Below are 17,638 nucleotides of genomic sequence, written 5' to 3'. Positions count from 1 at the left end.
ACAGGAGAAAGCTGCACGTAGACTTTGTAGTGGCAAGAACGACTATTTGAGAATCCTAAACCAAGCCAAGACATCATTCCTACATTATGATAAAATACAGGAGCACCTGGCTGGCTCAGTTGGTAGAACATGAGACTTTTGATCTCAGGGCTATAAGTTTGAGCCCCACGTTGGGTAGAGATTACTTAAAAATAAAACCTTTAAAATATACATATACATAATTGGGCACAAAAGAACCTTGAAAGTACCACCCAGGCCCCTTTTCTAAGATCACTCAGAGAAAGAAGTACCCTATTCAAATTAATATTTAAAATTGGAATAAAGCTGGGAAAGACAAAGTATACACAAGACATGTTTCCCCTCCCCCATCCCCAAAAGACCTTTTAATAAGGTTGTACCAAATGAGTTCTGATGGCCTTTCCAACTACAATCTAAAACTGTCCTGTATACAACTGCCCCTGAAAGTCTGGGTTTGTGAGTTGTTCATCACCTAGTGGCCTGATGAAGTAAATGCAATTTTGTCAAATGCCCGGATAAACTTCCAGCCATTTTGTGAGCTCTAACAGTGTGTACAGGGCAACAGTCTAATGGACATTAGATTACAAGAGTAGGAAACTGCAAACCCTTCAGACTCATATACTATTGTAGAGACTCAGCTCACCATTTATTCGTTCTCCAAAGATGTGGAAAGAGCCCATACTTTGTGCCTAACCATAAGAAGTGAAGCATAGATCTGTTGCAAGGCTGCACTTGCAAAGCAATAAAAAATAGAGACTGCTTTGTGCAGACCAATCCAAACTGAAAGCAAGTTTAGATGCTATGAGAAAACTACAAATGACTTATAAATAGGAAAAGGGTCTTCAAACATTAACAAGATTGGTATATGGAAGATGGATCATAATTATCCTAAATGGTTCCAGAAGACAGGCCTAAAACTGGTAAGTCATCTCAATTAGATTTAATTTCAAAACAAGAAATAATCTCTTACCCAAGAGAACAAGTCACATATAATGGGATTCCTCAAGAAGTAATGAGCTAGCTCCCCAGCAATGGAAGTATTCAAAAAGAACTTGGGTGATCATCTGTCAGGGGGATGATGGAAAGCGTTCCTGTAACCAGATGGCAGATAGTAGGCAAGGAGACTGACTATGGTAAAGGCTCTTTCCAACTCCAAGAGTCTACTATTCTAAAGAAAACAAAAACAGGGCACTTGGGTAGCTCAGGGGTTAAGTGTCCAATTTGATTTTGGCTCAGGTCATGATCTCACAGTTCATGAGTTCAAGCCCCACAATGGGATTCTCTCTCTACCCTCTCACTCTACCCCTACCCTGCTCACACTCTCTACCAAAATAAATAAACTTAAAAAAAACTTTTTAAAGAAAAAACAAAACAAAACACCACCAATAAATAAAGAGTCCTCCCTTTGCTTTTTTTTTTTTTTAAGTTCCTACCAGGCAGTACAACATAGTGGGTTGAATACCACTTTCCACTTGAGTAACTATGGACAAATTATTTAACTCTATTTGCCTCACTTTCATTAACTGTATATTTAGAATAGTACTTACCTCATAAGATTACAATAAAGATTTAAATAACAAACTCCTGTTAAATACTAATATATACAAGTGTATCAAACTGGGAGCATGAAAAGGAAAGGTAGCTGGGGGGGGGCGGGGTGGAAAGTGAAACCTAAATGTGCTGCTTGTTTTAGTTATCTGTAGCCAACTCTTAACCAAAGCATTCCTGACAGTTGCTGGCCAGAGGCTAGGTTCCCTAGGCAACCACCCTCAAAAAAGAGCCCAGACCTACCTTCTTCAGGAAAGCAATGTTCTCTGTCCTAAAATCTGGCATCTTCCCTTACACAAAGCAGACTCCCTAAAACCTCACAAATACCACCACTCCAAAATCAAGGAGTTGAGCAGGTGTTATTCTCCTTACTTCATATGGTCAATCAGAACATTAAGAGTTAGAAGGGATCTCAGAGACCATCTAGAGTGACCCTTTTGTTTAATGAATGAGGACAATGAGGCTAAGAAAAGTGAAGTCCTGGATGTGGCAAGTTGGTGACAAGGTTAGGACAAGATCACAGGCCTCCTTATTTCTAGCCCAATAGTCAAAATCTTCCCATTTTTCAGATGGGAAAATAGGACTGGACCTACTAAGCCACCTACCATATACTATATACTTTACACAGGAAAGAATAGAAACAATAGAGTGTAGAGATCAAGAATGTGGACTCTAGAGTCAGACTGTGTATTCAAATCCCAGCTCCACCACACACACTATGTGAGCTTAAGCAAGTTTCCTAATCTCTCTGTTTCTATAAAATAGGGTTAGGAGTGACTACCTCATACGGTTACATTAAGGACTAGATGAGATAATCTATGTCAAATGCATGGCACATAAAGTGCTCAATGTAGGGGCTCCTGGCTGGCCCAGTTGGGAGGGGATGCAACTTTTGATCTCGGGGTTGTGAGTTCGAGCTCCATGTTGGGTGCAGAGATTACTTAAAAATAAAATATTTACTGGGTGGCTGGGTGGCTCAGTCAGTTGAGCACCCAACTCTTGGTTTTGGCTCCGGTCATGATCCCAGGGTTATGGGACTGAGCCCCGAGTTGGGTTGTGTACTGAGCGTGGAGTCTCTTTGAGATCCTCTCTCTCCATCTGCTCCCTTCCCTGACTCGCACAAAAGAAAGAAAGAAAGAAAGAAAGAAAGAAAGAAAGAAAGAAAGAAAGAAAGAAAGAAAGAGAAAGAATTTTAAAAATAAATGAATAAAATAAAAAATAAAGTGCTTGATATATACACTGCTCAGCTTCTCATCATTACCAGTTGTATAAGGAGTAACAATCATAATAACAAAAGACAGTAGACAAGCTCCTACTTAGGTCCAAGAGCAGTGGGTAAGATACAGGTGTTTATTCAGCTCCATTTCCTGGCCCCAGCCAGGGAACACTCAACCCCTCAGCAGACCATAAATAACCCATCACTCATTCATTTGTTTGGATCTAAGGAACAATCACTTCAGAGAATAACCAGTACATGCTACAGTGTTAAGAGCACAGATAAAGGGGTCCCTGGGTGGCTCAGTTGGTTAAGTGTCTGACTTCAGTTCAGGTCATGATCTCCTAGTTCATGAGTTCAAGCCCTGCTTCAGGCTCTGTGCAGAGACTGAAGCTGCTTCAGATTCTGTGTCTCCCTCTCTCTCTTCCCCTCCCCTGCCCTCGCTCTCTCAAAAAATAAATTTAAAATGTTTAAAAAAAAAAAAAAAGAGCACAAATAAAGCTTCCATAGGTCTGAACCCAAGTGTGACCTTTAGATCTATGCTCACCTCAAGTTGGACAAAATGTGGTTCTTGTCCAGGCTCTCACCCTCAATCCATAATGGCGGTACAATGTAATGGTTAAGAAACAAGAGCGCTGAATGGGGTGCCTGGCTGGATCAGTCAGTGGCATGCAACTCCTGATCTCAAAGTTGTAAGTTCAAGCCCCATGTGGAGCCTATTTAAGGAAGGAAGGAAGGAAGGAAGGAAGGAAGGGAAATGGAGTTTGACTTCCCAGACACAAATTACTGTTCTGTCATTTATATTTGCTGTGTCACTAAGGCAAATTAACTTCCCTCTTTCTAAGCCTCTGTTTCTCCATCTACTTTTATTACAATAAAATTTGGTGAGCACTTTCTATATGCCAAGTACTGTGCTTTACAGGGCTTACATCATTTAATCGTTACAACCTCATGAAGCAGTTACTATTATTACCTTCATCTTACAGAAGAGGAAGAAGAGGCAGTTTTCTCACTCAAGACCACACAGCTAGCTACTGGCAAAGCTGTGAAGTCAGTATAGAAAGTTTGACCCCAGAGTCTATGCTCTTTACTCCTACACTGCTGTACTTCTGAAGGCACCAGCCTTCATGTGGTTGCTATGCTGTTAAAATAAGACAATCTACATAAAGTGCCTGGTTCATCAGTTAGACACTACTATTATTGCTGTTGTTATCATCATCAATCCCTTTGAGCCTCTTCAAATAGTACTTCCTGAACTCCAACTTCACCTAAAAGGAAATGGTTGTTTGCCTACGTAGACACCAGCTCACTGCACAGCCTGGGGTGGGGTTCTAGTATTTCACTGCCCTTCTGTAATACAAAAGTAATTACCTGAGTAGAAACACAAGGAAATATTTTCTAAAAACCTGTTACTCTATAGAAAACAATATATTAATGTATTTTTTTAAATAATCATTTTTTTTTAACGTTTAACCCTAAAGCCCAAACCCAGGACCCTAACATCTTTGTTTTTAAAAATAAAATCTTTATGGGGCTCCTGGGTGATTCAGTTAAGCAACCAACTCTTGGTTTCGGCTCAGGTCACGATCCCACGGTTTGTGAGATCGAGCCCCACGTCAAGCCCTGTGCTGACAGCGTGGAGCCTGCTTGGGATTTTCTTGTCTCCCTCTTTACTCTTCCCCTGCTCACACTCTCTCTCTCTCAAAATAAACAAACATTTAAAAATATATATATTAAAAAAAATCTTCACTACTCTCGGTAGAAATGAAACATAAGTGTATTAAAAAGTTTTTTGGGGGTTCCTGGGTAGCTCAGCTGGTTAAGCATCTGACTTTGGCTAAGGTCATGATCTCACAGTTTGTGAGTTCGAGCCCCACATCGGGCTCACTGCTGTCAACGCAGAGGCCTCTTCGGATCCTCTGTCCCCCTCTCTCTCTCGGCTCTCTGCCCCTCCCAAGCTCACACTCTCTAAATAAATAAACATAAAGAAAAAAAAAATTTTTTTTTCAGTGGCACCTGGGTGGCTCAGTTGGTTAAGCATCTGACTCTTGATTTCGGCTCAGGTCATATTCTCACAGTTTGTGAGTTCAAACCCTGCATCGAGCTCTGTGATGATAGTATACAGCCTGCTTCGGATTCTCCCTCTCCCTCTCTCTCTGCCCCTCCTCCACTAGCACACACTCTCTCTCCCTCTCTCTCAAAATAAATAAATAAACTTTAGGGACACCTGGGTGGCTCAGTCAGTTAAGTGTCTGACTTCAGTTCAGGTCATGATCTCACCATTCACGGGTTCAAGCCCCACATCAGGCTCTGTGCTGACAACTCAGGGCCTGGAGCCTGCTTCAGATTCTGTCTTCCTCTCTCTGTTCCTCCCCTGCTCTCTCAAAAATAAATAAAAGATTAAAAAAATTTAAATAAATAAACTTTTAAAAAATACCTTATAAAAAAAAAGGAAATTGTTCTCTCTTTCCCTTCTCTACTGCCCCACTCTCAAAATCAGTATTTACTCATTTCATCCTCATAAGAAGACAGACTGATGTCGGGGTGCCTGGGTGGCTCAGTCGGTTGGGCGTCTGACTTTAGCTCAGGTCATGATCTCGCAGTTTGTGAGTTCGAGCCCCACATTGAGTTCTGTGCTGGCAGCTCAGAGCCTGAAGCCTGCTTCGGATTTTGTGTCTCCTTCTCTGTTCCTCCCCCACTCGCACGCTGTCTCTGTGTCTCTCAAAAATAAAGATTAAAAAAAAATTTTTTTTAATTTTTTAAAATTTTAAAAATTTTTAAAAATTTTTTAAAAAGAAGAAAGACTGATGTCATTTATCATTATCTCCATTTGACAAGTGCAGAAACTGAGGTTCTGAGAGGTTCAAGACCAAACAGTTAGTACATGGATGACCACAGTTTCTGGAAAAGAACTTTCAGATATGGAGGAAGGTAAAGATAGTAAACTCCTTCACTTATCTTGAAAAAAGTGGCTATGACAGAGGTTCCTAGAAGATATCTAAAAAGAACCAAGACTGATAGCAGGATTTTAAAGAAGCTCCTGCTCTAATAAGACAAAACTAAACAGAAATTATAATCCAAAAAGCCAGTAATGCAGTGAGCTATCAGCAATCCTGCCCTCCCAGAACCAGTACACAAATTATTGATAAGCCTGATAAAGCAAGACTTTACCTCTGGAGAGATCCATACCCTTGCACACTAGTCCTTACCTCCACCTCCCCAATTCCAAAATGATGTAACACTTTATCCTGTTAGAGAACACAGTACTGTTCAGGTCAAAATAAGCATATTTTAGACTGAGCAACTTGAGGGCAGGAACAATATATTATTTATACATATCTTTCCCTCATTATCTGGTACACAATCCCCTATACATTCAATACGTTTTTGTTTAAAATCTGAATAAATGTATTCATTCAACTGCAATGTGCTAGACACTATTCTAAGAGATGGCAATATAGCAACAAGCAAAACAAAGTCCTAGTCATCAGGAAATTTACATTCCAGTGGCAGGTGACAAATAATAAACAGACTATAGTAGAGAGAGTCCCCAGTACAGTGCTTGGCACATAGTAGGCATCCCTCAATAAATATGTGAAGAATGAATGAATGAATAGTACCTCAAACAGTGATAAGTTCTGTGGAGAAAAATACAGCAGGAAAAGGGAAGAAGGAATGAAGAGGGCAGGAGATGGCTTTTACTTTAAATAGGATGGTCAAGGAATGTTTCACAAACTAGGTGACAAGAGCAGAAACCTGAAGGAGGTAAGGGAGGAGACCATACTGGTAACTGGAAGAAGTATTCCAGGCAAAGAATACCACTAAGAAGTTCAAGGCTTGGCATGCTGGAGCAACTGCAAGGAGACCAATGTGTCCAGAGCACAAGGAGAAAGTGATAAAAGATGAGGTCAGAGCAGCTGGGGGAGCACTGAATATGCTATGTGGCCTCTTAGATCACTGTAAGGACTTTAATTTTTAACATGGGTGGGACCCAGTGAATAGTTTTCAGCAGAGGAGTGGAATGATTTGATATAAACTTAACAAAACGACTCTGGTCACTGTTCAGATTAGACTGAGGGAAGACAATTTAGAAGGCTATTCTAAAAGTAGCAGGGGAGGTGGTGAGAAGTGTTCAAATCCTGGATGTTTTTTAAGGTAGAGCTCATAGGACCTACTAGTAGATTAGATGAAGAGAGCAAGAAAAGGAAGAGAGTCAAGGGAGAGTCCTCCATATGTTCAATACAACTGAAACTAAAATGGGGAAGAATTGGCAGAGGTACATGTTTGAGAAGAGAAGTTCCAGAATTAATTTGCTGAATACGTTAAGCTCAAGAAGCTATTAAATAACCAAGTGGAGATGATATCTTGTAGGCAGTTGGATAGGAGTCTTGAGTTCAAGGGAAGACATCCAAGCTAGTACTATACACTTGAGAGCTGTCAGGGTATAAATGGTATTTGAGGTCTTGAAAGAGAGCACCCAGGGAATGAGTATAAACAGAGAAGGGATGCAAGGACTAATCTGAGTACTCCTTCATTAGAGGCTGAGGAGATAAGGAAGAATCAGCTAAAAGGTGGGGGGGGGGGGGGGGGTGAGAAGGAGGGGCTGGTGAGGAGGGGGGAAACCAACAGAGTGGCATCCTGGAAGTTAAACGAAACTAATGTGCAAGGAGGGAGTTTCAGGTGCTACAGGGTCAAGAAGATGACTGAGAAATGACCACTGAATCTGTGTGCTATTTTCCAAGCATGTTCTTCCCTACTCTACATATAGTACTTTTTTTTTTTCTTTTACTCCAGGTAAAATCCCAGTATTGTCCAATGAATACACATAAGGTTTTTATTTAATGCAGCTATATCCATGTCCACAACAGATTTTACATAGAGAATAATGTTAAATGCTTTGTCTGGTTGAATTAACTGTCTAACAATGTTCCCTAAGTCTTGTTTGTGCTCAATAGGGGAGATCAGAAAAATGAGCTTTAGGGGCACCTGGGTGGCTCAGTCGGTTAAGCGTCGACTTCAGCTCAGGTCACGATCTCGCGGTCCGTGAGTTCGAGCCCCGCGTCGGGCTCTGGGCTGATGGCTCAGAGCCTGGAGCCTGCTTCCAATTCTGTGTCTCCCTCTCTCTCTGCCCCTCCCCCATTCATGCTCTGTCTCTCTGTCTCAAAAATAAATAAACATTAAAAATAAATAAATAAATAAAAAATAAACATTAAAAAAAAAAAGAGCTTTTTAAATGTATTTCTTTTGTTCTGCCATAAAGTAGCAATTATTCTTGAAATCCTTTCCCTCCCCCCTAACTCAAAGATCCTAACCAACTAAACAAAGACCCTAAACTTCCACACATACACCTCCTTAAAAACAAAGCAGAATACAATCAAATCCAAAAGTTGGATAAGAAAGGGATATGCTGGGGCGCTTGGCTGGCTCAGTCAATGGTGCATGCGACTCTTGATCTCAGGGGTTGTAAGTTTGAGCTCCACATTGGGCACAGAGATTAGTTAAAAATAAAATCCTGAAAAAAAAAAAAAAAAAAAATGGCGGGGCGGGGGGGATATGCTATGCCTTGCACCTTCTTTCCTTTATTGCACAGAAGTTTAATAACCATTTGCTAATTCAAAGACTGTGCTTTATTTACATTTTCTTCTTACAATCTATAGACCAGAAGTACAATTTCTGATATCTTCATCTTTTACAAAAAAAATTTTTTTAATATTTGAGAGAGAGAGAGAGAGAGAGAGAGAGCAAGCAGGGGACAGACAGAGAGACAGGGAGACATAGAATCTGAAGTAGGCTCCAGGCTCTGAGCTGTCGGCACAGAGCATGACACGGGGCTTGAACCCACAGACTGTGAGATCATGACCTGAGCAGGAAGTCAGACGCTTAACTAAGCCATCCAGATGTCCCTCTGATACCTTCATCTTAAAAGAGAATCCTGCTACAAAATAAGGATTTAGACTTTCTGTGCTCTAGTAAGCATAATCAAGTCTCAATAATGTACACTTCTAAAGCAGTACAACAATCACGAAAAACTGGATCATGCAAACATCCTTCATACCTTCCTGAAGTGGCTTCAACTTCTGAATGGACCGCATACTCTCTGCCTTTGGGCTTTTGCTTCCCTGCCTGGAGTTACTCTTTCCTGCCCTCCACCTTGTAATCTGCCAACTTGGGACTCAGCCTAAATGTCACCTTCACTAGGCAGTCATTCTGGATCCCCTCCAAGGCTGAATCAAGGGCCTTCTTCTAAGCCAGTAACATCCTCTGCTTACTTATATCCTAATACCTTAACATATTGTACTGCAAATCTGTTTACTTGTCCGTGTCCCTTTCCAGATCATAAACATCTTGAAGGCAAGAACAGGATCTCATTCATTTTTATATCCTTAGTGTCTGGGACATATCAAGCAATCCATAAGTATTTGCTGACTGGGGTGCCTGGCTGGCTCAGTTGGTAGAGCATGCAACTCTTGATCTTGGGGTAGTGAGTTCAAGCCCCACACTGAGAGTAAAATTAAACTTAAAAATAGTAATAATTGAAAAAAAAATTGCTGACTGAATGAATAGGATAAAATTTGACCTGGAATACTTTAATGTGATTTTTATAGCACATTTTCCTTGATAAACCAATAGGACTAAAGCTAATATTGAAACTATTGGTGTCTAATCACATCCCCAGCTGATAGTAGAAACAAATTTTCCCTACTTGATATTAGAAAAAGAAGATTAAAAAAGAGACATGGTGGTTCAGATCAGTTCATGAGTTCTCATACCAGCTGTTCTTTCTTGGTGCAAGCCTATGCTTCCCACATCACATAAGGAGCAAATGAACCTCGGAATTGTTCTCTTCATATCCGTTCCACTGATCTTGTTTTCTCCTCTTTTCTCTGCCCTTGTCTTTTTCCTTTTCTTATCTTTTTTCCTTCCTCATTTTCTTCTATACTTTACATTTGTACTCTGTTCTCATTTTTCCTTTAATTTTTCTCTGCACTCCATTCTCCATGACTTATTTCAGTCAGAGTAACCCTTGGGAATCCACAGGCATTACTTTCCCCAACCAGGAGAACTTAGACCAAGGATGTTGCTGTATTTCCTGGGCACTTTTGTAAGGCACACCAATATATTTCTTAAGTTTCTGAGAAAACTCAGTATTAACCCCATAACGGTAGCACAGGGTCACCAGTATATGAGATTATTATTGTAACTATTGTTCCTATCTACAAAGTGGGCAAGAAATATTTCGTAGGTTATACTTTGTAGTATCCCAGAAAGTGATAGGGTAAAGATCCTCTCAATTTACTATAATTTCAAATAAAAGAAAAATGAGAAGCTAAATCTGAAAGAGTAAGAGAAGAAGAAACCATGTTGGTTTTTTGTTTATTTTTTGCAAAACTGCATGTTGGTAGGGCAAAGTTAAAAAGCTGTAGTACAGGGGCGCCTGGGTGGTGCAGTCGGTTAAGCATCCGACTTCAGCCAAGTCACGATCTCGCGGTCCGTGAGTTCGAGCCCCGCGTCAGGCTCTGGGCTGATGGCTCGGAGCCTGGAGCCTGTTTCCGATTCTGTGTCTCCCTCTCTCTCTCTGCCCCTCCCCCGTTCATGCTCTGTCTCTCTCTGTCCCAAAAATAAATAAAAAACGTTGAAAAAAAAAAATTTTTTTAAAAAGCTGTAGTACATTTGCTGGAAAAGGTATATTGGGGGGGCGGGGGGAGGGGGAGGGATGTGGTCCCTGCCTCCACAGCCTCATCGAGGAATAATTCCCACCACTTCCCAAACCCATAAATGTAAACATTAGACAAAAAGAGGAAAGAGCTTTTCTTAAACCAAAAGAATCAGGAACCTAACATAAATGGACTAGATGCTCTGGGACAGAAAAATAAAGGCTGGATTGAAAGCTTTCTGAGTTAAAGATAAAACTATTCCATGTGTCAAAGTTAGTGCAACTAGCATCAAAAGCCAAGGAGAGGAACAATCCACAACTAGAAGTCAAGAGACCCAGCTCAGGTCCTGACAAGCTGTGTAACCTTGGGCAAGTCACTTCATTCCTCTGATCTATAGATAGCTCTTCCATAAAACAGGCATATTTATACTTTCATGGCAAGGGTGTCTGTGATGATTAGTAAATAATGTGAAATCACTTTAAAACATTTCATAAACATGCCAATGAGAGGTAAAAGGAAGCAAAAATCCCTCCTCTGAATGGAATATAAATCCTGTGGTTCAATTTCCAAAGTCTAAGCCTGACTCACCTTCCCAAACTCATTAAACCCCTTAACTAACCTGCAGTCATTCAAATGGGAGGAGAAGAGTCATGTGTGAGGCTCCAGGGGTGGGTCAGTGACTAGTCAAATGTTCCATATCTCAGTGGCTTCATCTGTAAAATGGGTGGTGTGGAATTCAATCACGTATACACAAGATACTGCAGGTCTGAGGAAGGGAGGGGGAAATTTACCATAAGTAAAATATTTACATAATCCTCCTCCCTCCCAGAGATACCCAAGATCATCAAGTATCATCACTCCCTGGATAGAATTAGAAAAAATCATTTAATCTGTTGTTTTACACGTGGGAAAACCAAAGCCCAGTTTTGAACTGGGTTGTAGACTTCTCAAAGTTAGACAGTGGGAGAGCTGGAGCTAGGGGCCAGAGCCACAGATTCCCAAGTCCAATGTCCTCTTTACCAGATCTCTGGGTCACCCATGACACCAATGCCCTGTACAACACACTATCAACACCAATGCAGATTACAATTTAATTAACAGCCAAACGTAGCCTTCAGGGGGGCGTGGGGGCTATAGGACTCTGGGGGAAACAGAGAGGCTGGGAAGGGGAAGTCTTTATTGAAGGAAGAGGTGAGTAGAATCAGGGAGGTACTCAGATAAGAAGGAATTAATGGAAAATTTCAGGCAAAAAGGCTTTAAATAGACAGGAAGAAAGACCCAACGTGTACATTTTTCTTCAGGGGAAATAAATATGTGACAGATTTAGAGACCAAAATATTTTGTTTTGTTTTAACTTTTTTTCACATTTACTTATTGTTGAGAGACAGAGAGAGACAGAGTGTGAGCAGGGGAGGGGCAGAAAAAGAGGGAAACACAGAATCCAAAGCAAGTTCCAGGCTCTGAGCTGTTAGCACAGAGCCCTATGCAGGGCTTGAACTCATGAATTGTGAGGTCATGACCTGAGCTGAAGTCAGATGCTGAACCAACTGAGCCACCCAGGCACCTCATACAGACCAGAGTGTTTTGAATAAGGATATAACTCTTCATTACAAGAATTTCTCTTGTTGCCTCTTCAGTTTGTTTGTAACATTTACTAATAATTTTAATTCCCTAAACAACTCTGTCTCCCTTAAAGACAAGGCCATCTGCAGAGACCACATCTAGCTCAGTGGTAAATATACAGGCTCTGGGCTCAGACTGCCCAAATTCAAATCCATATTTTACTATTTAATAACTGTGTGTTAGACAAAATCCTTCACCTTTCTGTATCTCTGTAAAATATAAATTGCATCACTTTCATCTCAGGAGTTTTGTGAGGATTAAATGTGTATATTAATCATTTTGGTCACAACCTTATAACGGTTTGTCACTTCAGTTGTGATATACCTTTTTATTTCACGTAAACAAACAGAAATTACCAGAGTACACCGCATACAGTAAAAATAAATACTGTTTTACAAAGATTTGGTTTCTGTTACATATGTCTATGCATATATGAATTATTTTGTAAAAATGTTATGTCTTGATGGCTTACTTTTAAAACTGTTGGGGTGCCTGGCTGGTTCAGTCAGTGGAGCACGTGACTCTTGATCTTGGGGTTGTGAATTCGAGCCCCACAATGGGTATACAGATTACTTAAAAATAAAATCTTAAAAAAAAGGAGGGGAGGACTTGGGTGGCTCAGTGAATTAAGCAACCAACCCTTGATTTTGGCTCACGTCATGATCTCATGGTTGGGTTCATGAGATCAAGTCCAGCTCCATGCTAACAGTACAAAGCCTGCTTAGGATTCTCTCCCTCCCTCTCTCTCTCTCTGCCCCCCGCCCCCAGCCACACACACACATACCCCTACCCCACTCAGGGGCTCACGTGCACACTAGCACACTCTTTCTCTCTCAAAATAAATAAACTTAAAAAAAAAAATGTGAGAGCCACTGAAAAAACATACAGAATAAAGCTTCAAACAGTGCCAGTCACAAAGTTAGCACTTAATGCTAGTACTGCCATTGTTGCTATAATGTACCCACCAATTAAAGTTGGTTACAGAATTACACAAAGTAACGCAAAGGCACTTTGAAAACTATGATATATGACATTAATGTAAGTTAAAAGAAGCAAAAAGCCCTTCTCTCCATCTCTAACATCCACACAAGTAGAGCCCTGTTCAGGCACATATTCCTTGCTTGACCTACAAGTTATTCGTTACACTGAACTGAAGAGTTCACAGACCATGATTTCCTTAACACTGTCATGCTCTGTCAATATTTGCAGAGAAATGGAGGCTTGGCGCTAAAGTGAAATTATTTATTTTTACTTGGTTGGGACACTGGGGTGAGGAAGGCGGAAGTCGTGCCCATGGGTAGCTAAAGGAAGCAAGTGAGTCAGAGAAACTGCTTGCTTCCACAGAGCCAGGTAGACTTGAATGTGCCACAGACAAGGCTGGACTGACACATACTTCAGCCTTTGGGTAGGGCTGAATCATTTCCCACTCCCAATTCTCACCCAGACACCAATTTTTTAATTAAAAAAATTTTTTTAAATAGCATTTGAGCCAAGGTATAGTTCACACCAGGAAAAGCTGGGAATCCCCAAAAGATACAAACGGGGTGACTATGCACCAAAAGGTTACCTGAGAGGTTCTTTTAAATGACAAGCTCACCTAAACTTCAAATAGCACTTAAAGTTTAAAACACTGACTTACAGAAAAATTTGAGAAAGTGCTCACCAATAAGGAAATCAGAAGGTCTGGAATCCATCCTCCACTGTGTGACCTTGAATTAGTCACTTCATCTCTCTGGGCCTAAGTGAATTCATCTGTTAGAAAAAGAGAGAGAAAAAGATAACACCTACCTCAGATCACTGTAAAAATTAAAGATAGTATGCAGTAAAATGCTAGCACAGGATCTTGCGCTGGTAAATGCACAATAACATCTGTCCCTCCATACTGAAAGTTAATCCCACTTGTGGTAAACTTAGGTTCACCGGTCAGCTAGCCTCTGAAAATGGTCACAGGTATCCAAACTGCTTCATGGAAATTCTAAGAAATTTTATAAGACCATTTCTCAGTCTCTCCAGCACACCAGCCTGTGCTAGAGGTCTAGGAAATCAGTAACTTCCCATCTTATTTCTTAAAGCAGTGATTCCTAAATGCTTTGGTAACTGGGGGCCCAAATCATCCACTGGCACTGCCCCCCCATTACCCATTATTAAACTTAAGACTATGAGAGACTCGGCATCACACCTACATTTTACAGTTATAAACATGCCCATTTCAAATTAATGGGGGAAATGCATTCAAATTCGGCAGCTTAGGTTTGGACCAGAGTGGTTAGAGCACTGGCTGCGAGGGAAAGGCGCTGGCCAACACGCACGGGGTGGGGAAGTGGGGGCATTTTGGAGCTTTCGGGTCGACCCCAATTTCTCGTTGGCAACGAATCCAGGCCACGTGTCGCCATTTTGTGTTCTGGAAACATGGCGGCCACCCCGTGGGGAAGGAAAGGGGCGGAGGGACCGCCACGTTAGCTGCTTTCCCTGAGGGATCCTGAAGCACGTTGTGCACACGTCTGTCTGTGTGCCTTTTCTGTCTGGCTTAGCCGCAGGAAAGAGAAAGGGCTAGAAATAAACGTACACGAGCCTCCCAAGCGACCTTTCTTTGGCGAGAGGGACGTGCGGTGGCGAACCGGCAAGAAAGGCCTTCCAAGATGGCGGGGCCCGACAGGGGCCGCCCCCAAGGGGAGCGGGGCGAGGCGATCGCACCAAAAGGGGAAACGGGGGAAAGGCCGAAACGCAGAAGCGGGAAAGTGAGGAGTGTGGGGGGAAATCGCAAGAATTCTCCAAGCACTAGTCAGCAACCCTGACTAAATGCGGTCCCAAAAGGAGCACACCATTGTCCTAAATGCCTGACGAGACTGCCACGACTAAAACGACACTGTGGGATTTCTGTAGGTTCAACCGAAAGAAACTTGCAAAATGCAAACAAAGCATTATGTAAATGGACGCCATTCTTTTTTAAGGCCCTGTTTCCAACACTTCCCAGAAGTCATCAACAGAGCCGCGACTCTAGCGGTGGCAGGGGTGGGTTTCGGTCTTTCTCCTCACCAGCTGCCGTGGGGAGACCAGGACAGGGGTGGGGGGCCTGGTACGGGGCGCCCGGACGCCTGGGGCGAAGGGGCCCCACGTGCCCGCGCGCGCGCGCGCGCGAGCACGCGCCCACCACACAAGCCTCGCCTCGCCGCCCCTCCCCCCCGGAAGACCGCGGCTGCCCCTCCCGTCTCCCCACACCCTCGCGCACGCGCTCTAGCCACCTCACGCGCACGTTTTAAACCGGCGGCGTCCCAGCTGCCGCCTGCAGTTACCGCCGGGGCTGCCCGTGTCGCTCCGCATCCAAGCCCTTTTTGTAAGGCGGGAAAATAATATGTCGCCCCCACTCACAACATTAACATTCCCAAACATCTGCCTGTGACGCTGGAGTTAATAAAATGCACGTTGGTTTTAAAACCTTGCCGGACTCACAGATTCTGCCCATCGTGGCTTTATCTTCAATGCTAAGCTGTTAAAAGAGTTTTTTTTAAACTACCATGCGAAGGTTGGCGCAATCTTGTGACCTAAAAAATACGGGTCCTCAGTTTTTTTCAAGGGGTCCTGCGCGGCAAGCACTTCCGGGGTCAGAGGGTACGCGGGGTTGAAAGCGGGCTTCCCGCCCCGCCCAGACCGCCGAGGCTGCCGCCGGAGTCGCCACCGCCGCGCCCTCGCCCACCCGCCCGCCCGCCGCTCCCGGCCCCGCTCGCCCCCTCCGCCGCCGCCGCCCGCCCCTGCGACGACGCCGCGGCCTCCCGCCCGCGCCCGCTCGCTCCCGCGGCCCTCGCTCGCCTCGCGCCGGCAGTTTTGGGCCTACACCTCCCCTCCCCCCGCCAGCCACCAAAGACTTGACCACGTAACGAGCCCAACTCCCCCGAACGCCGCCCGCCGCTCGCCATGGATGCCGGTGTGACTGAAAGTGGACTAAATGTGACTCTCACCATTCGGCTGCTTATGCACGGAAAGGAAGTAGGAAGCATCATTGGGAAGAAAGGGGAGTCGGTTAAGAGGATCCGCGAGGAGAGTGGCGCGCGGATCAACATCTCGGAGGGGAATTGTCCGGAGAGAATCATCACTCTGACCGGCCCCACCAATGCCATCTTTAAGGCCTTCGCTATGATCATCGACAAGCTGGAAGAAGATATTAACAGCTCCATGACCAACAGCACGGCGGCCAGCAGGCCCCCGGTCACCCTGAGGCTGGTGGTGCCGGCCACCCAGTGCGGCTCCCTGATTGGGAAAGGCGGGTGTAAGATCAAAGAGATCCGCGAGAGTACGGGGGCCCAGGTCCAGGTGGCGGGGGATATGCTGCCCAACTCCACCGAGCGAGCCATCACCATTGCTGGCGTGCCGCAGTCTGTCACCGAGTGTGTCAAGCAGATCTGCCTGGTCATGCTGGAGACGCTCTCCCAGTCTCCGCAAGGGAGAGTCATGACCATTCCGTACCAGCCCATGCCGGCCAGCTCTCCAGTCATCTGTGCGGGCGGCCAAGATCGGTGCAGCGACGCTGCGGGCTACCCCCATGCCACCCATGACCTGGAGGGACCACCTCTAGATGCCTACTCGATTCAAGGACAACACACCATTTCTCCGCTCGATCTGGCCAAGCTGAACCAGGTGGCAAGACAACAGTCTCACTTTGCCATGATGCACGGCGGGACCGGATTCGCCGGAATTGACTCCAGCTCTCCAGAGGTGAAAGGCTATTGGGCAAGTTTGGATGCATCTACTCAAACGACCCATGAACTCACCATTCCAAATAACTTAATTGGCTGCATAATCGGGCGCCAAGGCGCCAACATTAATGAGATCCGCCAGATGTCCGGGGCCCAGATCAAAATTGCCAATCCAGTGGAAGGCTCTTCTGGTAGGCAGGTTACTATCACTGGTTCTGCTGCCAGTATTAGTCTGGCCCAATATCTAATCAATGCCAGGCTTTCCTCTGAGAAGGGCATGGGGTGCAGCTAGAACAGTGTAGGTTCACTTATAACCCCTTTCTGCTGTTTTCCCATGATCCAACTGTGTAATTTCTGGTCAGTGATTCCAGGTTTTAAATAATTTGTAAGTGTTCAGTTTCTACACAACTTTATCATCCGCTAAGAATTTAAAAATCACATTCTCTGTTCAGCTGTTAATGCTGGGATCCATATTTAGTTTTATAAGCTTTTCCCTGTTTTTAGTTTTGTTTTGGGTTTTTGGCTCATGAATTTTATTTCTGTTTGTCGATAAGAAATGTAAGAGTGGAATGTTAATAAATTTCAGTTTAGTTCTGTAATGTCAAGAATTTAAAAATTAAAAAATGGATTGGTTAAAAAATGCTTCATATTTGAAAAAGCTGGGAACTACTATCTTAAACTCTTTGTTGGTGCTTTTTTTTCCCTTCCCTGTTAGCGTTAGGCCTTTGTAGGGAGAAGGTTGGGCCCATCCTTGGTGTTCTGTCTAGCCCTTTTCACCTATTGGTAAGATTCCATTCCCTTTCTGTCCCAACAAAGGAACATGGCAGGCTGGGCCTGCTTTGGGATATTTGCAGAGACAGAGGGGTTCTCCCGGAGAGTGACATCCC

At 43.6% G+C, this 17,638-nt stretch overlaps 2 protein-coding genes across 36 annotated transcripts in view; one reads left to right on the top strand and one right to left on the bottom strand.

Annotated features, from left to right (window-relative positions):
* ASPRV1 (aspartic peptidase retroviral like 1) overlaps window positions 1-15,664 on the bottom strand; it is a 111,247-nt gene extending 95,583 nt beyond the window's left edge. For 17 of the 35 annotated variants that reach the window (XR_009617549.1, XR_009617550.1, XR_009617556.1 and 14 more), the window contains exons 1-3: window positions 14,627-15,089; window positions 13,724-13,812; window positions 11,057-11,203 (exon numbers count right to left, since the gene is read on the bottom strand). The gene's annotated coding sequence lies outside the window, so the exon portion shown is untranslated. The other 18 variants (XM_060658780.3, XM_060658811.3, XM_060658692.3 and 15 more) reach the window with 15 other exon arrangements.
* Window positions 15,665-15,805: 141 nt separating this feature from the next.
* On the top strand, window positions 15,806-17,430 carry PCBP1 (poly(rC) binding protein 1). The gene has a single exon (XM_060658972.2). The coding sequence runs from the start codon at window positions 15,973-15,975 to the stop codon at window positions 17,041-17,043; it is 1,071 nt and encodes a 356-aa protein (XP_060514955.1). The 5' UTR covers window positions 15,806-15,972; the 3' UTR covers window positions 17,044-17,430.
* The last annotated feature ends 208 nt before the right edge of the window (window positions 17,431-17,638 follow it).

The sequence above is a fragment of the Panthera onca genome, chromosome A3 (genome assembly GCF_046562875.1).
Source record: "Panthera onca isolate mPanOnc1 chromosome A3, mPanOnc1 haplotype 2, whole genome shotgun sequence".
NCBI lineage: Eukaryota > Metazoa > Chordata > Mammalia > Carnivora > Felidae > Panthera > Panthera onca.
The sequence above is the reverse complement of the archived record's forward strand: the minus strand, read 5'-3'. Positions and strand labels throughout refer to the sequence as shown.

What these genes read in the sequence shown, in the direction of transcription:
- PCBP1 (XM_060658972.2), top strand. Translation starts at nt 15,973, where the DNA reads ATGGATGCCGGTGTGACTGAAAGTGGACTAAATGTGACTCTCACCATT.